The sequence below is a fragment of the Nicotiana tabacum genome, chromosome 7 (assembly GCF_000715075.1).
Source record: "Nicotiana tabacum cultivar K326 chromosome 7, ASM71507v2, whole genome shotgun sequence".
Taxonomy (NCBI): domain Eukaryota; kingdom Viridiplantae; phylum Streptophyta; class Magnoliopsida; order Solanales; family Solanaceae; genus Nicotiana; species Nicotiana tabacum.
This window is the reverse complement of record NC_134086.1, coordinates 27,377,700-27,403,295: the sequence shown is the minus strand read 5'-3', so window position 1 is coordinate 27,403,295 and position 25,596 is coordinate 27,377,700. Positions and strand designations below refer to the sequence as shown.

The window sequence follows — 25,596 nt, the reverse complement described above, 5'->3', positions numbered from 1 at the left end:
GCAGCAAAAATACCTAAGCGGGAACAATTCGACCTGAAAATACTAAACAGTAGATTAAATTTAGCACATGAATTACTTTTAACAAATCGCTCAATTGTTTCAAAATTTAGACGGATTGAATCATGATGTTTTGTACTTGACTCAATGAGTTGAACTTAAATAATTCATTAAACTATCGGGTCAAAATAAGTTAAAATATTATATCCTGAAGGGTAAAAATGCAACGAAAAACCCAAACGTATAAAATCTAATTTGGAAACTGAAAATATATGAATTTGGGAGAATTTAAGCTAATATTTTAGAAAAATACTTCAACTTTTACATCTTTGGAAGGCAAAATATAAAATTTAACTCATTTTTTGACTATTCTTGATCCAACTCATTTTGAATCAAGCAAATTTCGGACAAATTGAGTTATGACTTGTTTATTAAGAGCTCGTTTGGGTTAGTTGGTAGTAAATATTTGATAAGTATTAAATATTGATAAGCAGATTTAAGTGTTGAAACTGATTTTATAATAAAAAAATTATATTTGAATAACTGGTGAAACTGATAGTAAGCAATTCGTGCGTTTGATAAAAAGTACTATCAATTGTTCTTTTGATAAAATAACTGTATATTTGTAAGGTAAAGGAGGTCCACAAATGTAGAATGGAAAGAAAGCTAAGATTTTGTTTTGAGAACTAGAAAAAATATTAATGATAAAATCGTAAAAATTTTGGTTGAACTATAAGTAAAATTATAAGCTGAAAAGTCATAAGTTGGGGTTGATAAGCTTATGGCTTTTCACTTTGGATATTTAGCAAATGCCTAAATAAGGTTAAAGGTACTTATATACAGTTTAACCAGCTTATAAGCTTACCCTAATATGCTTTTAATTTGATTTGTATTACCTTCCAAAATTTGACTTATCCGCGTATTTGTCTCAATTTATGTGATTGACTAGTTTGTTCAAAAACAATGTTACCTATATGTGATTTAATTTTAAAATTTTTATTTTGATATTTAGTAAGATTATTTATGATGACACAAATATTTTAAAGGAAATTTTGTTTACCCAATTGATTCAGTGATAGCACTGTTAGTTTTTAGGTCTCCATATTGTTAAATGGACTAAACCTGCTCAACTTTATCAAACTTAAAGGACTATAGGTGGTCAGGGTAATAGGTAAAGGACAAAGTTAGAATTTTGACTAAAAACTGTGCGGTGGTATTAATTTAAGGATTAAGCATTTTGTAATGCAAGATAAGAACAGTGACACACCCGTTTCCTTATACTAAACCACAGCGGGCGCCGTCCTCTCTCTTCCGTTGTCTTTCTTCTGCAATTCACAATAAAAAAGGTCAGTTTGCTGTCCCTCAGTCTTATCGTGATTTTTATTTACTTCTCTGACGCTGAGATTGATTTATGGTAGTTTGATTTCCATTTTCTTTTCAAGTAGCTGTTGTAATTCAATTCCTTGAAAAAGTGGTCTGATTATGCCTTTCCCTGTGTGTTTTTATGGGAATATTTATATTTATATTGGGGAACATTATTATGTCTTTCTGAAAAGGTGGAATAAAGCGGATCTTCTGTGTTGTGAAAGTGGACTTTCTGTGTGAGGTGGGGGCATGGTTGTTTGATAACTTGACTGATCAAATCGCAGGAGAATTACTAGTATCTAACTTCTAATTTTGAAATTTAGCTTAGGTAATTTACAGTTATTTTTAATGATTTATTGATACAAATGTGTAAACTTCAGTGACCATGCGTGAAATGAACTCGATAATTAATTGGTGTCGCTGAAATGATATACCTTTGATACCGAATTGCTTGAGGACTTACATATGATCGCTGTATTCTTTTGTTTTACTGATCGGGTAGGCAGCTGGATTTGCGGTTGATTGATATTTTAAATGGATTTGCAACTCCATCAGTCTCTCTCTCTTGTTGGTTTATTGCTTTGTTTTTTGTAAGAGAAAAGCATAGAAGTGAGATGAATTTTCTTAATTTGTTAAAATTTAGGAAAGCACATAAACTTAGAGGCATTGCACTCCTCTTCCATCTCAGCTTTGTCTTCTTTTTTTCCACTTTCGGAGTGGTGCCCGTTTGATTTCATTCCATAAGTAATCGCACATTTCTTGTTTTAATAATCTTATTGAATTACATTCTCCAAGTACTGAGTACTAAGTAGCTCTTCTGAAGAAAAACAAGTAAACACGTGCAACAATAATCAGACATAAAATGTAATTCCTTCTTTTTTTCTTTTTTTTGCTCTTCTCTAAAAGAACTACATTGTTATGTCTGATTATTGTTGCACATCTTTACTTCTTTTTTTCTTCAGGAATCAGGAAAGTAACGTACTACTTGAAGTAAGCATTGGATATTTGAAGTTGGAATTTTGGTGTGCTGAAGCAAATGATTCGTGGGCGAATGAGAATGGCACTTTCTGCTGGTGCAATGTTATATCATTCCTCACTTTCAGGTCCCGTGCGTCTGATGACGACGGAAGCACAAAGTGTTGCTGCTAAGCTGAAAAGCTCTGGATTGTTGCGGAGTCAGGCTCTTATTGGAGGGAAATGGGTTGATTCATATGATGGGAAGACTATAAAGGTATACAACCCTGCAACAGGAGAGGTAATAACAGATGTGGCATGCATGGGTGGGAAGGAGACAAATGATGCAATTTCTTCTGCCTATGATGCATTTAGTTCTTGGAGCAAACTTACTGCTGCTGAAAGGAGCAAATGTTTAAGGAAGTGGTATGATTTGATAATGGCCCACAAAGAAGAACTTGGAGAACTAATGACACTAGAGCAAGGGAAGCCTCTAAAAGAGGCTATTGGTGAAGTTAGTTATGGGGCTGGTTTTATTGAGTTCTCCGCTGAAGAGGCTAAACGTATATATGGTGACATCATTCCATCACCATTAGCAGATAGGCGTTTATTTGTTTTAAAGCAACCAGTTGGTGTTGTTGGTGCAATTACACCTTGGAATTTTCCCTTGGCTATGATTACCCGAAAGGTCGGCCCTGCTCTTGCTTGTGGTTGTACAGTGGTGATAAAACCTTCTGAACTCACGCCCTTGACTGCTTTAGCAGCAGCTGAACTCTCCCTTCAAGCTGGAATACCACCGGGCGTGGTGAATGTTGTTATGGGAAATGCATCTGATATTGGAGATGCACTGCTTGCGAGTCCACAAGTAAGAAAACTTACCTTCACAGGTTCGACCATTGTTGGGAAAAAATTAATGGCAGGTGCTGCTGCCACTGTTAAGAAGGTATCTCTTGAGCTAGGAGGTAATGCACCTTGCATCATCTTTGATGATGCAGACATTGAAGTAGCTTTGAAAGGAGCTCTGGCAACAAAGTTCCGCAACACTGGACAAACATGCGTATGTGCCAATAGAATACTTGTGCAAGAAGGGATATATGAAAAATTTGCAAATGCTTTTGCAAAAGCTGTCCAAAGCATGAAAGTTGGAGATGGTTTCAGTGAAGGCGTGGAGCAGGGACCTCTAATTAATGAAGCAGCAGTAAAGAAGGTTGAATCTTTTGTAGAAGACGCTACTTCAAAGGGGGCCAAAGTCCTCGTTGGGGGGAAGAGACATAGCCTTGGCATGACCTTCTATGAGCCTACAGTCGTAACTGGAGTTAATAGTGAGATGCTCTTGTCGAGGGAGGAAGTATTTGGGCCTGTCGCCCCTCTTTTGAAGTTCAAAACAGAGGAAGATGCAATCCATATGGCTAATGACACCAATGCAGGTTTAGCTGCTTATATATTCTCGACAAATATTCAAAGAGCTTGGCGTGTCACTGAAGCTCTTGAATATGGAATCGTTGGAGTTAATGAAGGACTAGTTTCAACTGAGGTAGCTCCATTTGGGGGCGTGAAACAATCAGGTCTTGGCCGTGAAGGTTCTAAATACGGGTTGGATGAATATTTGGAGATGAAATATGTGTGTTTGGGAAGTATGAGCTAAGTCGTTAATGTAAATTCTGATTAATAAGGGATGCCATGGCGTCAGTCTTAGTTTGGGGATAATATGCATTTTTAGTTTCTGTATTTCCTACTGAGAAAAGACAGACGAGGCACACACTCAGAAATAAAACAGTTATGAATTGTACTATTGTTGCCTTGTTCTTTTCAACAATAGCTTTATTAGATGTGTAAAATTCCTTTTGTTAGTTCTTTTTTTCGAGTACTGTTTTGCTGCTCACTAGTGCAAAGATAAGTTTTTTTGACTCATATGTTAGACATTTGAAGTACAATCCTAAAGACTTCCTAACCAAAACACGACAGATGAGTTCTTATTCCATTGTTAAGCATGTAAATAAGAAAAAAGGTTTAAGATACTCATTTAAGGAATCTATTGAGTCAAATTCTTAATTGACCTTTCTCCTTTACTTGATATTTATACCAAATTATATGAATATATAATATTATATCTAAGCATCAACCAAAAGATAGAAAACAATGGAAGTTACAAAACCTTTGAGGTGATGCCAACTAGAAGACTTAGTATATTAGAGATATACCACTAGAGTATATTAGAGAGTTACTAGTGTGTGATAATCCTCAAGTAGCGAGTGCTAAAATTCTATGGTCTAAACAAAACATTTACGATATTAAGGATATATACAACTGATTTCAATCTATCTTGAGATTGAAGCTTAATAATAGTTATTGTTATAGCAACATAGTGGTGGCAAGATGTTTAAAAAACAGTTATTCATCCATATTATTCACAAAAAAATGAATTGGATAATGAACTTTTTAAAAACATGTCAAATATGGATAAGAATCAATGTGTTTAACTTTTTCATTTGTAAAGCCTCAAATTGTAGGTTCCTCTAGTTTGGGATACTAGGAATTCTTCCAAAAGTGATTATATTGAAGAAGTCATGCATAAGATGGATATTCATATTATCCGTCGGTTAACCCATTTTTTATCCGTATTAAATATGGGTTGGTCAGATAATTTATCTATTTTTGCATTATCCGTTTTCGACCTAACCTATATCTGATCCGACTTGCCCGTTTGTCATCCCTATAGCCGCATAATGAATATGTAGACATCAAAATAGACTCCTAGTACAATTGGGCTAGACCATTAAGTTGGGTACGTATGGTTCATAAAAAAATGTCACTGTATAGCCACTCTCAAAATAATAGCCGAAAAATATATATTTTGTATATATATATCTAAAAAAATTATACAAATTTTAAACATTTTTTCGGCTACCGAATATAAATAGTTTTTGACGCTAACTAAAAGTGAAAAAGCCCTAATCTATGTTTGTTCAAGCCCGAAATCCATTAGGATTGTTTAGAGGTTACCCCACCTTAAACCATAGCTCACTGTACGAAAAAGGGTCACATATTACCCTTTGAAAGCATTTTGAAAATTTCATAAACTTGGAATATGCACAAATATATCAAAAATAATATCTTTCTCGGGTGCTTCTTAACAATCAAATATTTCAAGAAAATCCTCACAAATCCTTCCCTCGAGGGACACACCACTTTGGCCTCAATCGAAGAAACACGAAGAAAAGATCAACAGAAGTTGTTCCACGTGATCTACCAGACTTTCTTAGAGATCAAATAAATCAATAGCATGTCCGCACATCGTAGGGAGAAATTAAAAAATAGCTAGATTTAGGAGTGGTAATTGAAAAATAGCTACACTTTCAAAAGTAATCGAAATTTAGCCACTTTTCATATTAAGATAAATCTGAACGAAAACACTATTCAAAATTCAAAAAATATTCCAGCATAATATATGGGAGTTCCAGCATAATATACTGGTCCAATATAATATGCTGGAGGTTCATTCACATGTGCTCTAATCTCCAGTATATTATGCTGTAACTTTCAGTGTGTTGGAGTTCCATCATAATACGCTGGAAGTTCATACACAGGTGCATCAATCTCTAGTGTATTATGTTGGAATTTTCCGTGTTGCCGCAAAATAATGGTTATTTTTCAATGGCTTTGCAAACGCAGGCTATTTTTCACTTACCAGTCCGAAATTGGGTAGACCGTGCTATTTTCACCGGGGCATTTGCATCTATACCCGCTTTTTGTGTCACATTTTAACTTGTGCCCGCTTTGCAAAAAAAATTGCAAACGTACCCGTTTTTTCGCATAACTTCAGCATATGGGGCTGAAGTAGCAAAGGCAATCACGCAAAACTTCAGCATTCTAGTAGTCGGGCCTGAAGTTCAGCTCTAGAGCTGAAGTTTTTGTTTTGTAACTAGCGAACTTCAGCTCTAGAGCTGAAGTTTTTGTGTTGTAACTGGAAACTTTAGCTCTAGAGCTGAAGTTTTTTTTTTCTAACTGGGAAACTTCAGCTCTAAGCTAGCTTGAATAAAATGTGATTTTGGTATGTATGATGATAAAATGGAGGAAAAACAAGAAGCTTTATTAAGCGTTTTACATAAAATATTGGTCTGTATATTGCTTTGACCATGTGCATTTCTAATTCTTATTGTCAAGTAAAAATTTTTGTGATATTGGTTCTATTAGAATGATGTTTGGCTTAAAGATCGTATAACTGTTTGGTTTATTTCCTACATATAATGTAAAAAAGGTTTGGATAATTTTTATTTGAAATGCACTGCAAGTACTCTAGCAAAGGAGAAAAAATTCTACCTTATCCTAAAAGGCTTACATCACATTTATTTGAGATTTCAAACAGATGACGGTTTCAGATGGATAGAACACAGTGTTGCATTAACTTTAGAAGATACATTTCATTTTTAAACTTTCAAATTTTGTGTAATTATAACTTACTAATGGTACACGAAATAATATTGTATATCATGTAACAGTATGTTATTCTCAAAAGGTTGTGTACAATATGGTATAGAGCTAAAGTTTTTGTCTTTGTAACTGGGGAACTTCAGTTCTAGAGCTGAAGTTTTTATCTTTGTAACGGGGAAACTTCAGCTCTAGAGCTGAAGTTTTTGTTTGTTTATAATTTCATTTGCCACACCATCTTGACCAAACTGAAAGAAAATTAATTAGAGGAGGACCTAGATATATAGACAACAGGAGAACACTGCACCACAAACTTGCAAACTGTGTTAGATTCTTTACTTTGCATAGGATCCACGAAACACTGTAAATATCCTCATAGAAATTAGAGAGGCAAATTCAATCCATCCATTCATTCATTCATTCATTCACTTTTTGTCCTTATACAGAACTGTACGATTATTTGCCTGAGTAGTTTCATAACTTTTACTGCTGCTACTTACCAGATTAGGTAATTACAAGTAGTAATTAATCAAACAAATCACCAAGTCAGTTGTATATATATGCATGTCACGTGATAGGATGTGACGAAGAAAGCAAATTGGTTGTTTCAGATGTATAGGTTGGCGTGAAAATTTATAGGATTCATCGAAGAAATAAGAAGAAGCAGATAGGGATGAACCTTACTTTTGGAAAAAGAAAAGATAAAACTTTGAGGAGGAGAACGAGGAGGAGAAAGGGGAATGAAGTTGTTTAAAAAGTGGGTACAAGTTAAAAGTTTAAAAAAAAATAAGTATAGGTTAAATGGGGGCGACCAAATAGGGTGCCCCGTGCAATTTTTACATTTTCGCCACATCCTACGTTCAAAAAATAGTATTTAAGCCCTTGAATCACCTAGAACAATTCAAAGAAAAATAATTAAGTGATAACAAAATTGTACTTGTAATAAAATAAAAGTAATGCAGTAAATATTCGGTTGAACGAAAGGAGAAAAAAAAGAGGAGATAGAATCCAATTCTTTTAGATACTTTATCTAAGAAACTCAATAAGAAGAGATAAAAAGAAGGGAAAAGTGTTTTCTTCTTTCACTTTGGTATATTTTTCCATTGCAATTACATGACTTTTTATAGGCATAAAAAGTAAAGATGATGGACATAAAGTAGAAAATTTAATCTTTAAGTTATTCACAACATGGGCATCCAATGTAGCATCCAATGTAGTATCCAAAGTAGTATCCAATGTACAAACTATTCATAACATTCCCCCTTGGATGTCCATGTAAAATAATGTGCCTCATTAAAAACTTACAAAAAAAAAATATTTGGATGTACATAGTTATTTATAATATGCATTGTTTGCTGCCTCATTAAAAACCTTACCAGGAAAACCCAGTAGGACAAAACCTTGGTTAAGAAAAAGAGTGCAGCGTGTAGTTACTCCCCCTGATGAAAAATCACTTAATATCTCAAAGACGACGCATTCCAATCTTATATATAAGCTTTTCAAATATTGAGGTTGGTAACGCCTTAGTGAACAGATCAGCCAAATTATCACTTGAACGAACTTGTTGTACATCTATTTCACCATTCTTCTGAAGATCATGAGTGAAAAAGAATTTCGGTGAAATGTGTTTTGTTCTATCTCCTTTGATATATCCTCCTTTCAATTGAGCTATGCATGCAGCATTGTCTTCATACAATATTGTTGGAATATTCTCTTTCGAAGAAAGACCACATGTTTGCTGAATGTGTTGAGTTATAGATCTTAACCAAACGCATTCTCGACTTGCTTCGTGAATGACTATTATCTCTGCATGATTTGAAGAATTAGCAACCATAGTTTGTTTTGTCGAACGCCATGATATGGTTGTACCCCCACTTGTAAATAAATAGCATGTCTGAGATCGACCTTTGTGTGGATCGGACAAATATCCTGCATCTGCATAACCAATCAATGATGGCTTGGATTCATTTGAATAAAATAAACCCATATCAATGGTCCCTTGGAGGTATCTGAATATATGTTTAATATTATTCCAGTGTCTTTGTGTTGGCAAAGTACTAAATCTTGCCAATAAGCTTACTGAGAAAGCTATATCTGGTCGGGAATTATTGGCAAGATACATTAATGCCCCAATTGCACTAAGATATGGTACTTCGGCACCAAGAAGCTCTTCATCATTTTTATGAGGTCGGAATGGATCTTTCTTTATATCAAGTGATCTCACAACCATCGGGGTACTCAATGGATGTGCTTTATCCATATAGAATCGCTTTAAAATCTTTTCGGTGTATGTTGATTGATGGACAAATATTCCATCTTTCATATACTCAATTTGTAGACCAAGACAAAATTTTGTCTTTCCAAGATCTTTCATTTCAAATTCTTTCTTCAAACAGTCTACTGTTTTTGGAAGCTCCCCAAGAGTTCCAATGATATTTAAATCATCAACATACACGGCGATTATAACAAATTCAGATCCAAACCTTTTTATAAAGACACAAGGACAAATTGGATCATTCTTGTACCCTTCTTTCAACAGGTATTCACTCAGGCGATTGTACCACATATGACCTAATTGTTTCAATCCGTATAAAGATTTCTGAAGCTTTATTGAACAAGTTTCTCGAAAACTTTTATATGCTTCTGGCACTTTAAATCCCTCAGGTACTTTCATAAAAATTTCGTTGTCTAATGATCCATACAAATAGGTTGTAACAACATCCATTAGATGCATATCAAGTTTTTCTTGCACTGTCATATTTATGAGATACCTGAAGGTGATAGCATCCACTACAGGAGAATATGTCTTCATATAATCAATTCCAAGCCTTTGGGAAAACCCTTGTGCCACAAGTCGCGCTTTATATCTAACGACTTCATTTTTATCATTTCGTTTTTGCACAAAAACCCATTTATACCCTACTGGATTTATGCCTTCAGGTGTTCGAACTATAGGTCCGAAGACTTCACGTTTTCCAAGTGAAGTTAACTCTGCCTGGATAGCGTCTTTCTATTTTGGCCAATCAATTCTCTGTCTACATTCATTGACAGATTTTGGTTCAAGATCCTCATCTCGATGCATTATTTCAACATCAACATTATAAGCAAAAATGTTATCGATAACAATATTATTTCGGTTCCATCTTTTCCCGGTTGAGACATAACTTATTAATATCTCTTCATTTTCATTATCTTCAGGTACCTGGACCTCTCATAAGGTCTTATCATTTGTTACGTCCTGGGGCTCTTCTTGAGCCACTACCTCTGTGTTATGTTCACTTTGATCACTTGCTCCTTTTCTTCTTCGAGGATTTTTATCTTTAGAACCGATTGGTCTACCACGTTTCAAACATGGCTTAGACTCATTTGCTTTAATTAATTGTCCTGCCAGGATATCAACTCGAATTGGAGCATTAGCAGCTGGAATATGTGACTTAGTCACCCTTGGTAGGTTAGTGAATGCATCTGGCAATTGATTTGCAATATTTTGTAAATGAATAATCTTTTGAACCTCTTGTTCACATTGATTTGTTCGAGGATCTAAATGAGACAGTGATAATGCATTCCAATCTATCTTCTTTTTCAGCTGCTTATTTTCTCCCCCTAATGTTGGATATACTGATTCATCAAAATGGCAATCAAAAAATCTTGCCATAAATAAATCTCCAGTCATCGGCTCTAGATATTTTATAATAGAAGGAGATTCATATCCAACATATATCCCCAACCTTCTTTGAGGACCCATCTTTGTGCGTTGTCGTGGAGCAATTGGAACATATATCGCACAACCAAAGATCCTAAGATGAGAAATATTTGGCTCTTGACCAAAAGCCAATTGCAATGGGAAGACTTTATGATAACTTGTGGGCCTTATCCGCACAAGTGCTGCTGCGTGCAAAATAGCATGACCCCATACTGAAATGGGAAGTTTTGTTCTCATAAGCATTGGTCTAGCAATTAATTGGAGGCGTTTGATCAATGATTCTGCTAGACCATTTTGTGTATGAACATGAGCAACCGGATGGTCAATTGTTATCCCAGTTGAAATACAATAATCATTAAAGGCTTGGGATGTAAACTCACCAGCATTATCAAGACGAATTGTCTTAATTGCATAATCTGGAAATTGTGCTCTTAGCTTTATTATTTGAGCCAACAATCTCGCAAATGTCATATTGCGAGTTGATAGTAAGCACACATGTGACCATCTTGTAGATGCATCTACCAAAACCATATAATATTTAAATGGTCCACATGGAGGGTGAATGGGCCCACATATATCACCCTGTATACGTTCCAAAAAAGCAGGGGATTCCATCCTAACTTTGATAGTTGATGGTATAATAATTAATTTTCCTTGAGAACATGCAGCACAAGAGAATTCCTTAAATTGAAGAATCTTCTGATTCTTCATTGCATGTCCATGTGAATTCTCAATTATTTTACGCATCATATTAGAACCAGGATGGCCCAACCGGTCATGCCAAATAATAAAATTATCTTGATTAGTAAACTTCTCGTTTACTATGGCATGTGTTTCAATCCTGCTAATACTTGTGTAGTATAAGCCGGAGGAAAGAGCAGGTAATATTTCAAGCACATATTTCTTACCGGACATTATTGTAGTAATATAAAGATATTCAATCTTTTAATCATTTTTAGTCTCAATATGATAGCCATTTTGGCGAATATCTTTGAAACTTAATAAGTTTCTTTGAGATTTACTACAATATAGTGCTTCATCAATAGCCAAATTTGTTCCTCCTGGTAGTAATAAATTGGCTCTTCCAGAACCTTCAATTAATCTTGTACTACCGGATATTGTATTAACATTCGCTTCTTTCATTACCAAATAAGAGAAATATCTCTTATCTTTTAAAATAGTGTGTGTTGTAGCACTATCCAGAAGACATATATCATCTTTATTAATCTTGAGTCCAACTGAAGACTGGGGAATTTTCATATTCTTCATAAAAAAAACAAATAATACATCATAAGAAATATGAAAGACAAGCGGAAAAAAAACATTAAGAAATACATTAGGAATGTAGAAACTAGCAACACATGATGCATTAGGAAAATACACTCAAGAAAAATAAACTAGTTGCAAACATAAAAATAACAACTTTTATAGCTTCATTCCCCAGTAAGATGATTAGTTCTTCAGTCAATATCCTCAAAGAAGTCTCCAACTTCTAAATGAGTAATATTTGTTAGGCCTTCAAAATCATCATCTTTATATGCAAGATGTGCCTTAGAATCATATTTATTTGAGGGCCTGCTTCATCATCATTATTTTGAAAGGTCAAGTGTGCCTCCACATTATTTTCTTTTTTTTTAGGGAGGCTTGATAAAGTTTGACAAAATGTTCTGGCGTACGACAAATGCGTGCCCAATGACCTCTCATACCACATCGGTGACACATACTAGCTTTACCTTTTGAATGATTAATTTGAGAACCCTTATTGTTCTCCAATTTATTTCCACCATAATGACGATAATTGTTTCACCCCCTGCCACGTCCACGTTTACGACCATGTCCTCGACCACGGTAATTATTTTGTTTTCTTTCAAACTTATCATATGTTGCTACAACATTCACTTCCGGAAATGGAGCTGACCCGGTGGGACGAGCTTCATGATTTTTCATTAATAGAGTATTATTCTGCTCAGCCACAAGTAGGCATGTGATTAACTCAGAATATTTCTTAAAACCTTTTTCACTGTATTGTTGTTGTAGCACCACATTTGAAGCGTGAAAAGTAGAAAATATTTTTTCCAATAAGTCCTCATCTGTGATAGTGTCTCCACATAATTTTAATAGAGAACTTACTTTAAAGATAGCAGAATTATACTCACTTACGGTTTTAAAGTCTTGCAACCTTAAATGTATCCACTCATACCGAGCTTTCGGTAATACCGTAAGTTTTAGGTGGTCATATCGATCCTTCAAATTAATCCATAATTCAAGTGGATCTTTTATGGTTAAATATTCAGTTTTTAACCCTTCATGTAGATGATGACGAAGGAAAATCATGGCCTTCGCTTTATCTTGATTTGATGCTTTACTTCTTTGTATAATAGTATTTTCAAGACCTTTAGCGTCAAGGTGAATTTCAGCATCAAGAACCCATGATAAATAGTTCCTTCCGGTGATGTCAAGTGCCACAAATTCAAGTTTTGATAAATTTGACATAGTGAAAACTATCATAAAAGATGAATAAGTTAGAGAAATAATTATAATAATAAACAATTAATGAAAACAAAACGATTAAGGTAAAAGAAATGAAAATAGAGTTATATCATGTTAACAATCTACTATTTCATTTTATTCTTGCCATAAAGTAGAAATTACATACTTGTTTCATTTCACTTTATATTATTGATATATATGTGTTAATAGAATTGAACGTGACTAACATTATTTATACGTTCCAATAAATATAAAGTAATTAAAAAATTATTGTTTGTCAATTCATTTCTCACAGTTCTTCAAAATGCCTTAAAGATATGTTTTGATCCAGGGAGTCCATGACATTAGTGCATAGCTAGTTTAATGACTTTGAGGTCCTCTAAGAGTTGAGCACGGAAGGAAATAGTTATTTAATCACTGCAATGTACTTAAACTATTTAAGATGCCCAAGCGCACAAGTAATCTGCAAACAATGAGCATATGATATGTACTGCCATAACTTAGCGGGAGTTAAGAATAAAATTAGAGCTTCATGCTGATAACGTGTAATAAAATAAAAGTAATGCAGTAAAATGTAAATAATAAGAGATAGAAAGAAGGGAGAAGTGTTTTCTTCTTTTACTTTGGTATATTTTTCCATTGCAATTACATGGCCTTTTATAGGCATAAAAAGTAAAGATGATGGACATAAAGTAGGAAATTTAATCTTTAAGTTATTCACAACATGACATCCAATGTAGCATCCAATTCAATGTAGTATCCAAAGTAGCATCCAATGTACAAACTATTCATAACAGTACTCACATTAATTATCAATAAAATAATTTTTTCTCGTACGTTTTATTTTCTATACTAAAAAAATTTGTTGCAAATAGAATTGAAGTAAAAATATATAGTATTAATTAACTAAAATTAAAATAATAATAGTAAATAAATGACATATATAAAGTGTTATTAGTTCGATTTAAAGCTAAATGTATTGTTTAAAAATTTGACCCTTTAAAAGACCCGAAATATCCGTCGAGGGGTTTAGAGAGGGGTTTGGAAATGTTGAATTTACGCAAACGGAATTTGGCATGGCAGCAGCTAAGGCGGTTATCAACGGCAATTCGACAAAGTATAGAAGATGAAGGCGACTGGTTTTATTCTTCCGAATGGTGGGGCCCCACCACCTCCTCCGACGGCAACACAGTTTTCCGATCAGCTTCCGGCAAAGGAAACGGCGTCGTTTCTGTCGTAGCTTACCCTTCTTCTAGACCAGTTCAGTTTTTCTCCCCCTATGCTCCATCATAATTTTCGTCAACTCCTAATTTGTCTTAAATTATTGAGTATGCTAATGCCTTTCTTTTTTTATTTTTTATTTATTTTTTAATGCCTTTATTCATTATATAGTTTAAGAAAATTTAGACTCTCTCCGTGCTATATTATGTGACCTTGTTTGACTAATAGCTTGTTTGGATGGTTGTTCCCCGTTGTATTGTTATCCCAAAACAATGTTTGTTTTGAATGTTTCGTTAAAATTGGTTGTATTGTATTGTTAAATTCATTGTTCCGGAACAATGAAAAGTCCCCATTTTGAAACAACCGATTTGGTGTGGTGGGATTGTTTCCTATTTTTCTTTCTAATTATGCCCTAACTTATTACTCCACAATTCTATTTTAACCTTTACATTTTTTTTTATTTTAACTACAAATCTCAAACCTATAACCCACTTTGTTTTTTTTTTTCCAAAACTTTTGCCGCAAACGTTAAAGGTGTTTTGGGGCCTTCTGTTTTTTTTTTCTCCTAATTTGCTTTTAACTCAATTCTAATTAGTTGTGCTCCTTTGTTTTGCCTTCTTCTGTCTCACTCCTTTGTTCTGCTTTCTTAAGGTGTTTTGCCTCCTTGTGTTTTGTTTTTTAAAATTATTTTTATAGCATAATTTTTGATAAATTTAATATTTAAACAATTGAGGGTATTTTAGTAAACTTATCAGTTACAGTACAGTATGATACAGTCAAACCAAACAGTAAAATATTATTTGACAATAACAAACAATACAATCTATCCAAACATTGTATTCATAAAACAATAGTACAATACATACAATACGATACAATACAATACATTATAAAACGATGAAAACAATGATCCAAACAGAGTGTAAGCACAAAAAGAAAGATTTTTGAAACTTGTGATCTATAATAAGATAGAGGCATTTGCATGGCTAGAAATAATCTCATTAAGGTAAAGCGGGAAGTTTATAACTAAAATTGTTTCTAACATAGAACTGTGTCATTCTTTTCTTGGACATATTAAAAAGGAAAGTGTGTCACATAAATTGGGATGGAGGAGTAATAAAAGACAAATTGTTGATTATGCTCCTTTGTATCCAGGCTTTGGTTCAATAGTAAAGGTAGTAAGCTCACCTCACGAGTTTGAATCCAAGCTATGCGGTACTTTGGTGGAGAGGGGTAGAGGAGCGGGCCAATTATACAGAAATTGAAAATAATTTATTTCTCCATTATAAGAAAAGAAAAGAAAGACTCCTAAATCCTTTGGAAATGCAAATTATGGGAATGGATCGGGTCAACATGGAGGGAAATGGGGATATTGAGGATTAATATAGATGTTCCCAACTAGTTTGTGGAATTGAGATGTTGTTGTTGTTTTGGTAATTGGATGTGATATTGCCACTCTTTTCTATGATGATGGGATAATGGGGGCTAGTGTTGATAATATTTTTTTTTTTTTTTTTTTTTTTTTTTTTTTTTGCGATAGCAAAAATGTTACTGGGCAAGAACAGAGAATTGGCTTCAGCAAAGGTACGAAAAGATATATCCAGGGTGTGAACACGAAGGGAATTTCAGGATTCTTGGTTACCAATGGCGTAATCTTCACTTTAATGACGATACTCGCCAAAGCACAGTTAAAGTAATGGCTGCTTACAGGGAATCAGATCCAGGTTCTATATACTTGATGCAGCAGGCAGAGTGTCTCGCTGTTCCATGTAATCGCAATATTATTTTCTCTGCAGCTCTTTTGCAATAGTATGATCATGTAATTAGAATGTATGGCTTCTCTAGGATTATTGTTCATTACCTTTACGTTTAGTTTTCCAAAATATATAATGGCTTTAAATTTTGGTCCATTATTTGCCATCAGCTATTCAGGGTTCACAAGTAGAATATTTTCATGGTGCTTTGGTCTTTCTCTGTTTGTGGTAGTAAGCTTTTAGTGTATTTATTCCTACATAGCAAGACAGATAAGATGCTCTAATAATAAAAAATGGTACTATTGTTGCCGTGTTCTTTCAATATCTGGATGATTCCCCCCAAAATATGTTAGTTCTGTTATTATTATTTGGTTCTTGAGTTGGTCCGTCTTCATTATTGAGTATAAATTGCTGCTTTACTATGAAAAAGGGCATTGAGAATTATTTATTTAGGGGAATGTACAAGTTACTCATTATGGAGCTACCTTAACTCTTTCCTACACCAATTCCTTTTCATGGTCTGTCTCTTCTTGTGCAACTTTTGTTTATCGTAGCACTGAAGAAAGATGAAAGTAAAAAACCCTCACTGTGAGGCAATTATTTACTTATAATTATTTAGTTATATTATTGCTGACTGACTTGTCATTCAAAGGTAGCGTTCACTCTGCGATAATTAACAATATTGAAGGTGAAAGAAGCATAAGTACCAGTCTACTAATTACTGAGTTACTTAGTTTTCACCGAAATATAGAACCAGATCAATTTTTAGCTTTCCGTGTTCCGCAATCTCTGTAATAGCTGCTTTTGTCTTTCAACTTGCATTTTAGTTTCCGATAGAAGAACACATTACACAATGGTTTCATTTCATGTGCAAGAAAACATATTAATTTTATAGAGGTTTTTACCATAAATGAGGGGAAAAAGTACCTCTAGACTATTAATGGTTCTTCTCATGCTATTGTGCACTAAACCTCAAAAATGTACATCATGCCAAATTCACTTTTATAATCTCAGGTCTCATATATTCTGTTAGAATTGATGCACGTTATAATTATACTAAGCAATCTCTAAAAAATGCTGTGATTTTTATGAGAAAAGATATGGTGATTGGATACGGAAATTATGGATGTCGACAGTCCAGTATAGTTGGGTTTACAAAATTTTTGTAGACATAACTTAGAGTAAATAGTGCATCGACAGAGTATTCTAGTAATCGGCACTAACAGAAGATTGACTGCTTTCCGTGCTGAAGTTTCTGTATTTCACACTTTGTGCCTGACATCAGCTTTTTAATGTGTTCGTGTCTAAGATTTGTGAAAGTAATTTTCTTGAAATAGGCTTTTAGATTGGACACTATGGGCAAAGTAAGGGATTGGAAGACCAAATAAGCATGGTTTTTTTTTCTGTTATAACTTTCTGCCTTCCAGTATCAGATTTTGGTAAAATAAGCTGTAAAGATGGTAGTGATATTGAAACTAAAACTAATATGATAAAGAATGTCAGGTACTTTTCTCACTTCAGATCCCTTTACTTTCTGTACTTAGGGCTGGTTTGGTGCGGGGGTTTCAATAGGGTTAAGTATGTTTTATCTTGTATAAAACTCACTCAATGTGTTGTGCTTTTCCAGTTCTCCTCAATGATACTCATGATTTCACACTTTTAATGTTGCATCTTGTCATATCATCTCCTCTACAGATGTGAAGAGCATGGTCTCTGCTGGGTTGGCTACCGTCGCATCTTGTAAATACGATCTTGAAAGTGCAGTTTGTGGGAGAAAACCAATGAGGATTTTATGCATTGGGCATGGTGGAGGAAGCATACCATTGTTTTTGGCCAATAAAATCCAAGGTCGGGGCTGAATGTTTTTTTTTTCCTGCCTATGCTGCACTTTAAGCGTCTGAATTTGAGCATCCTTTTGGAGGTGTTATGTCATTTGACAAAGTATGAAAGGCAAACCATTATCTACTCCTTATTACTGGATCTGATATTAAAGATACATAGTTTTCTTTTCTCTTTTTGACGTAAAATCTCATCTTTAAGGCAAGTATTGATGCAGATAATCTGACAGGAGATGATGCGGTCAGAGATCTGGAGTGTTCCTTTCTAGCCACTTGGATGTATTTACGAATTTTGTCAATTATAATAGCCAAAGCACTTATATCCGGCATTTACTTGGAGAAAAGATATGACTATCAGATTACCTAGAAAAGAAACTAAAGTTTTTTCTGCTTTAAGTCCTATATTCTCATGTTCACTTCTTAGGACTTCAATTTCTTCCAATGGTCTGGGGAAACTTTGCATTCTAATTTGTGAGACTTGCCTCTTGTTACTAAACTAGCTTCTGCTTGTTTTGACGTATTAATATTTGCCTTACTATATCTTATGGAAATAACCACTGCAATGTATCAGGTGCTGAAGTGCACATAGCTGAAATCGACCCCGTGGTTATCTCAGCCTCGGTTCAAGCAATGGGGTTCCCATCTTACTCGGTGATGACCCCATCTGGTAGCCGTGCATACTCAACTTGTAATCCAATTGAAGAAGTGCAATGGAAAGGCATTCATGAGAGGCTTCACTTACATGAATCAGATGCTGAGAAGTTTCTCCTCAAAAACAAAAATCTCTATGATCTTGTTTTCATCGATGCATATGACGGGGAAGATATTTTTCCTCACGAGCTGTGGAATACACGCTCTCCATTTCTCAATGCTCTTGCAGAGCAACTTCACCCCGAGCATGGAACTGTTATCGTAAACCTTCACTCAGATGTAGACTTCAGGGATGCTGATTTTAGCCCGGCCGGTGCTCACCTTTTGCCAATGGGCAAGTATATTTCTAAAGTGTGCAGAGCATACAAAGAGGTTCTCTTAGGGAGTAAGAGCTCCTATAATGGTCTGGCTTATGTAGTTTCTGTGCCTTGGGTATGTAATACATCTCTTGTTGTGTGTAGAGGTTTAGGGAAATCTGGTAGGGATATGGTTATGAAGACTATCATGTCTAAATCCCTAGTAGTTGAGAATATTCTTGACTTGCCATTTTCTTGTTTGCAGTATCTGAAACGAGGTTTTACTTTGGTGAATTAATATGAATTGAAGTGTTTTGCCTTCTCTTCAAATATAAAGTTGTAATGAAAAAAAGCGTCTACCTATATGATCCCTTAGATAGTTTAGCAAAACAGCGAGTAATCAAGTGTAACTTTAGCAATTCTATTGTTACTATATTTCTATTATTATTGTTATTATTATTATTATTATTATTTTATTTTTCAATTTTATGTACTTTATTTGTTTCCTTTGCTTTGGTTATCTTATGATTTTTGTTACCAATATTTTTTTTCCTTACTATTTTCATCATAGTGTTTTTACTTTTATATTTTTCAAATATGTTCTGAAATGGTTTTGCTTAAGCCGAGCCTCTCTACCTCATACGAAGTAGGGGTAAGGTTTGTGTACACTCTATCTCACACGGCATTATTAATTTTATTAATATGAAGAGTTAAGTAATTTAATTAAAAGTTCTAAAAAAAATTTAGTGTCAAAGAGTAGACACTTTTTCTTTCTTTCTTTTGTCCAAAGTTTTTGTACTTTGTTTTTGTTGCAAACTTTAACGTTGTCTAACTTGACATAAAATCAATGGTGTCTCTTACTTGAGCCACCTGTTGTTGAAAAATTTTGGGGACCTGAATCAGAGTTTTACCGGAATCCTACTTGAGCCGCCTGTCCACTCTGACATTCTCAATTGAATTTTATAGAGTCTCAATTAAGATAGACAATAAATAATGAATATATTGTTTAATTACCAAATGTGAATGAAGCTGGTTAAATAACAAATTTATGGGGCAGTGATCTATAGATAATTATTAATCATTAATCAGGGTGACTCAACGAAACTGATAGCTTTAAACTAAAATATATTAAAGACCTTGAAATTTCTTTTATAAAATTCAATAATATTGTGATAAAAAAAATCTACATGGCTTTAATCTAGGGTGATAGAGCAACGTATGTGTGGGTTAGGCGCACATCATATTGTAACCTCTCCCATATATATATATATATATATATATATATATATATATATATGTATATATATACAAAAAATATAGCATTAAGTGAAAATGGTAAAAATGATTGAGCCTATTACCCATCGTGTTTTGAACCTTACGACACTCCTCTCAGGGATTTCTTAGTTAAAAAAGATAAGACACAAAAGAACTTACTTTTTGATGTGTGGATCAATCAAATGTGACGAAGAATTAGCTAATTTAAAGAATTCGAGTTGAAATTAAGAAGTAAAATAGTAAAAAAAAAAAAAAGACTATACGTAAAGAAAGAAAAATAAAATTAATGAGAAGATAAATATATTATTCAATTTACTAGAAGAATTTTTTTATCCCTATTAACTATTCAATTCTACCTCTATCAATTTTTTAAAAAAATATTAAAATTGAAAATATTTTATCAATAATTTTATAAATATAAAGTACTTAATATTTCTAGGGCCTTACATGTTGTGGGACACCTTTTAGTTTATCTAAGCATCTGATAAAATCTATATATATATAATTGAGGGGTATCACAAGATGACTTGACACCTCTCATAAATCAGGAAATGTATTTATCAATTATCTCCTTTTTTTAGATTTCTCTCTCATTTCAATCTGTGACGACCCAAGGGGTCATCACCGTAATTCTTCCTTGTTCTGTGCTCCCGAGGCCTTGAAAACCTCGCTTTTAGTTGCCTCGATTGGCGTGCGCAGTTCGAGCGCGTAACCAGAAAGTTTTTATGTTAGAATATGTGAATTATGTGAAACATTTGATGAATTTTGGTATTAATATGCATAAGGTTGACTTCGGTCAACATTTTGGGTAAACGGACCCGGACTTGTGATTCGACGGTCCCGGAGAGTTCGTAGAAAAATATGGGACTTGGGCGTGTGCCCGGAATCAAATTCTGAGGTCCCAAGCCCGAGAAACGAATTTTTGAAAGAAAATTATTTTTCTGAAATTTGATATGAAAAGGAGTTAGAAAATATAGGTATCGGGCTCGTATTTTGGTTCTGACGCCTGGTACAAGTCTTAAATATGTGTTAAGCACTATCTGTAAAGTTTGGCTAAAAACGGACGTCATATGACGTGTTTCGGACTAAAAATGGAGAGTTTGAGTTATGAAAGTTGAAGAAAGAAAATCATGTGTTTGAGGCTTGATACTATGTATATGATGTTATTTTGGCGATTTGATCGCACGAGTAAGTCCGTAAGATGTTTTTAAGGTTGTGTGCATGTTTGGTTTGGAGCCCCGAGGGCTCGGGTGAGTTTTGAATGGGGCCCGAGAGGTCTTGGACTTAAGAAAATGCAGGTTCAGGTGTTGCAGACACCAGCGCGACCGCGGTCATTTTCGTGCGGGAGCCGCGCGGCCGCGATGCATTTTTGTGCGGTCCGCGTGGCTGAGTCTGAGGGCTAGGGTTTCAAGTTAGCCAGCGCGGCCGCGCACCAAAACAGTGCGGTCCGTGCTGGAAGGGTTCAGAGAAGACCCACTTTTCTCCCACTCGGCGCGACCGCAACACATTTTTGTGCGGTCCGCGCCAGGTCCTCAGAAAGGTATACAAGTTCGGAAAATCTCAGTCATTTTTCACTTTTCCAAAAAAAAAAAAAAATCCAAAACCTAAGAGGCGATTTTCCCAACAACTTTTTTTTCTCCAAAACGATTGGTAAGTGATTTCTAACTTAATTTCTTTATTCCTTAACATCTTTTAACATAATTTCAACTTCAAATCAGAGATTTTCATGGGGAAAAATTGGGTGTTTTGGGTAGAACCTAGGTTTTCTACAAATTGAGAAGTTGGACCTCAATTTGGGGTCCGATTTAAAAACAAATCATCTATTGGGATTCATGGGGGAATGGGTAACCGGGTTTTGGTCCGAACCTCGAGTTTCGACCACGTGGATCCGGGGGTATTTTTGACCTTTTTGGGAAAAACCTTAAAAAATCTATTTTCATGCATTGGGGATGATTCATTTAGTAATTATTAATGTGATTAAGTAACTTATGACTAGATTCGAGCGGATTGGTGGTGGAATCAAGAGGTAAAGCTATACTAGAAGCGTGAGTTGAGTTTGGAGCATTCGAGGTAAGTGTTTGTTCTAACTTTGACTTGAGGGAATAGGATTAGGATGATATTTGCTACTTGCTAATGTGGAGTACGGTGTATAGGCATGGTGACGGTTATCTATGCACCGGAGTCTAGCATGACCGTGAGTCTTGATTGCTTTTAATTCGAATAATGTGACACAAGCTCCTTGTTTATTTGATAAGTTTCATATAATGTGAACGGTTGAGGAAGAATGATTTAAAAGGAGAATGTGTTGTGAATACTCCCTTGCCGGGATGTGTAGACTGATATATATATTCTCCCTTGTCGGGATATTTTGGGCTGTTAGTTGTACCCTTGCCGGGTTAAAGGTATTGAGTTGTTATTCTCCCCTGAAGGGGTCTACTATATGAAGTCAGATATTATGAACTATAATATGGGATCGTGTGGCACGCCGTCCACTTATATATGATATTATGGGATCGTGTGGCACGTCGTCCACTTATATATGATATTATGGGATCGTGTGGCACGCCGTCCACTTATATATGATATTATGGGATCGTGTGGCACGCCGTCCACTTATATATGATATTATGGGATTCGTGTGGCACGCCGTCCACTTATATATGATATTATGGGATCGTGTGGCACGCCGTCCACTTATATATGATATTATGGGATCGTGTGGCACGCCGTCCACTTATATATGATATTATGGGATCGTGTGGCACGCCGTCCACTTATATATGATATTATGGGATCGTGTGGCACGTCGTCCACTTATATATGATATTATGGGATCCGGAGTTTCTTCTATTTATTTCCGATATTTCATTTTTATCTGTTACTCCCCGATAGCATGTCCCCTCCCAGTTTTACTTTGTATTATCTTGTTATTATTTTCTTGCACTTGTTGCAAATATATTTGTACAGGTTAATTATGGTAGGTACTGTCTAGCCTCGTCACTACTTCGCCGGGGTTAGGCCAGGCACTTACCAGCACATGGGGTCGGTTGTGCTGATGCTACACTCTGTGCATTTTTGGTGCACAGATCAGGGAGCAGCTTACGAACCGCAGCAGTAGGACTTCTGGGAGCTATCTTCAGTTCAGGGACTCTCGAGGTAGCCTAGCTGGCGTTCGCAGGCCGAAGTCCCTTTCCATGTTTTTTTTTGTTTGTTTATCTTGTATCAGACAAACATGATGTATTTTCCCTTCAGACATTGATTGTAGTATTCTGTAGTACTCCGTGAGCTAGTGACACCAGACTCTGGGTAGCATTTTGGTTCAAACTTCCGCACTTTTGGTTTTCAGTTGCTTTAGATTTAAAGTCTTCCGCTTAGATTTTGTCTCGTTTATTATATTGTTTGAAAGAAAACAGGAAAGGTGTTTTAGATATTTGGCTTGCCTAGCTCCGATAGTAGGCGCCATCACGACACCCGATGGTGGGAAATCCGGGTCGTGACAAGTTGGTATCAGAGCCCTAGGTTACTTAGGTCTCACAACTCACGGACAAGCTCAGTAGAGTCTGAGGGATCGGTACGGAGACGTCTGTATTTATCCCGCAGAGGCTACCGAGTTAGGAAAACTTCACCTTGTTCATTCTTGTCGTGCGATTCTGTTTCTCAAGTAGTGATTGTCTTTCCACTCTGTTCTTTCGCATATGGAGAGGACACGTGCTTCCTCTTCTACCGCGCAACAGCCTGAGCCCTCAGCAGCAGCCCCTATTAGGGGCAGAGGGCGAGGCCGAGGCCGAGGCCGGGGTAGGGCTCAGCCCCGAGCAGCATTTCCAGCGACGGAGCCTCAGGTCGATTTTGAGGAGGAGGTTCCGGCCCCAGCTGTTCCAGTGGGCCCAGCTCAGGTCCCAGAGGGTTTCATAGCCACTCCAGTGCTTCAAGACGCTTTGGTCCGACTGGTAAGCTTTATGGTGGGCATTTCTAGAGCGGGTTTGCTTCCCGCAGATCCAGCCACATCTCAGGCTGGGGAAGGAGTTCAGACTCCCGATACTCGTACTCCAGAGCCGGTAGCTCCTCAGGCTCAGGTTCCAACAGTTCAGCCAGCTGTGGCAGCCCAACCAGGTATTGCGGCTCAGTCCAGTGATGGTGCGGCTATGCCCGCGGATGCTTTGTGGAGGCTTGATCATTTCACCAAGCTCTTCACTACTACATATAGTGGCACTCCCTCAGAGGATGCTCAGGATTTCATATTCAACTGTCATGAGGTTCTACGGACTATGGGCATTGTAGAGACCAATGGGGTCGACTTCGCCACTTTTCGCCTGGCAGGATCCGCCAAGATTTGGTGGAGGGATTTCTGTTTAGCCAGGCCAGCAGGGTCGCCATTATTGACCTGGGATCAGTTTTCAGAGTTATTTCTGGGGAAGTTTCTCCCAGTTACTTAGCGAGATGCTCTTCGCAGGCAGTTTGAGCGTCTCCAGCAGGGTCCTATGACGGTCACCCAGTATGAGACCCGGTTCATTGATCTTGCTCGTCATGCCATTGTGATACTCCCCACCGATAGAGAGAGGGTGCGGAGGTTTATTGATGGGTTGGCCCAGCCGATCCGTGTTCAGATGGCCATGAGTGCCGGTAGTGAGATTTCATTTCAGGAGGCGGCAGATGGTGCCCGCCGGATAGAGATGGCACTTGCTCAGGGAGGTGGCCATGGGTCTGATAAGAGGCCCCGTCATTCTGGTAGATTCAGTGGTACCTCGTCTGGAGGTAGGGATTCTTATGGTAGAGGCCATCCTTCGAGGCCCTTTCAGTCAGCTCTCCAGGCTTCTCATGGTACACCAGGTGGTCGTGGTTCTCAGCCGCAGTATTCTGACCAGCAGCTCTTCAGTTCACCATCCGCACCTATCAGTGCACCACCACTTCGTTATTCTCAGCAGCCGAGGGCTTGTTATACTTGCGGCGATGTGAGTTACATTTCCAGATATTGCCCTCGAGTTTCCAGCAGCTCGTAGCAGCAGGGTTCTCGCCCGATGATCCAGGCACCAGTTGCCCCACAGCCTGCCCAGCCAGCTAGAGGCGGGGGTAGAGGACATAGAGGTGGAGGTAGAGGTTTTAGAGGTGGAGCTCAGACCGCTAGAGGTAGGGGTCAACCAGCAGCAGATCGTCCCAGGGATATGATTCAGGGAGGTGGGCCCCAGCCCCATTGTTATGCTTTGCCAGCCAGGCCAGAGGCTGAGTCATCAGATGTTGTGATTACAGGTACTATTCTGGTCTGTGATAGGGATGCTTCTGTGCTATTTGATCCCGGATCTACGTATTCATATGTGTCGTCCTATTTTGCACCCTATTTGGTTATGCCTAGTGACTCGTTGAGTATTCCTGTTTATGTGTCAACACCGGTGGGTGACTCTATTGTGGTCGACCAAGTTCATCGTTCTTGTATCGTAGTGTTTGGGGGTCTTGAGACCCGTGTTGATTTGTTGCTTTTGGACATGGTCGACTTTGATGTTATATTGGGGATGGACTGGTTATCCCCGTACCATGCTATCTTGGATTGCCATGCCAAGACCGTGACTTTAGCCTTACCGGATTTACCCCATTTAGAGTGGAGAGGGACTTCTGGTCATTGTACCCGCAGT

General features: G+C 36.5%; 2 protein-coding genes across 3 annotated transcripts; both read left to right on the top strand.

The window, feature by feature from the left end:
* Positions 1-1,208: 1,208 nt before the first annotated feature.
* Positions 1,209-4,154, top strand: LOC107792837 (succinate-semialdehyde dehydrogenase, mitochondrial). 2 transcript variants are annotated; one of them, XM_016615087.2, is made up of 2 exons: positions 1,209-1,343; positions 2,325-4,154. In XM_016615087.2, the coding sequence occupies exon 2, from the start codon at positions 2,399-2,401 to the stop codon at positions 3,959-3,961; it is 1,563 nt and encodes a 520-aa protein (XP_016470573.1). In that variant the 5' UTR covers positions 1,209-1,343; positions 2,325-2,398; the 3' UTR covers positions 3,962-4,154. The 2 variants fall into 2 exon arrangements, with proteins under 2 accessions (XP_016470573.1, XP_016470574.1); XM_016615088.2 differs by having other exon boundaries at positions 1,212-1,343; positions 2,466-4,154.
* Positions 4,155-13,920: 9,766 nt separating this feature from the next.
* On the top strand, positions 13,921-19,027 carry LOC107799878 (uncharacterized). The gene is made up of 4 exons (XM_016623012.2): positions 13,921-14,197; positions 15,699-15,927; positions 17,608-17,760; positions 18,322-19,027. Exons 1-4 carry the CDS (start codon positions 13,985-13,987, stop codon positions 18,993-18,995), a joined length of 1,269 nt encoding a protein of 422 aa, XP_016478498.1. The 5' UTR covers positions 13,921-13,984; the 3' UTR covers positions 18,996-19,027.
* The last annotated feature ends 6,569 nt before the right edge of the window (positions 19,028-25,596 follow it).

Excerpts from the sequence above, each read along its gene's own strand:
- LOC107792837 (XM_016615087.2), top strand. The coding sequence starts at position 2,399 with ATGATTCGTGGGCGAATGAGAATGGCACTTTCTGCTGGTGCAATGTTA.
- LOC107799878 (XM_016623012.2), top strand. The coding sequence starts at position 13,985 with ATGTTGAATTTACGCAAACGGAATTTGGCATGGCAGCAGCTAAGGCGG. Across the intron at positions 15,928-17,607 it reads AGAGTGTCTCGCTGTTCCAT|ATGTGAAGAGCATGGTCTCT; the intron begins GTAATCGCAATA and ends TCTCCTCTACAG. Across the intron at positions 17,761-18,321 it reads TTTGGCCAATAAAATCCAAG|GTGCTGAAGTGCACATAGCT; the intron begins GTCGGGGCTGAA and ends GCAATGTATCAG.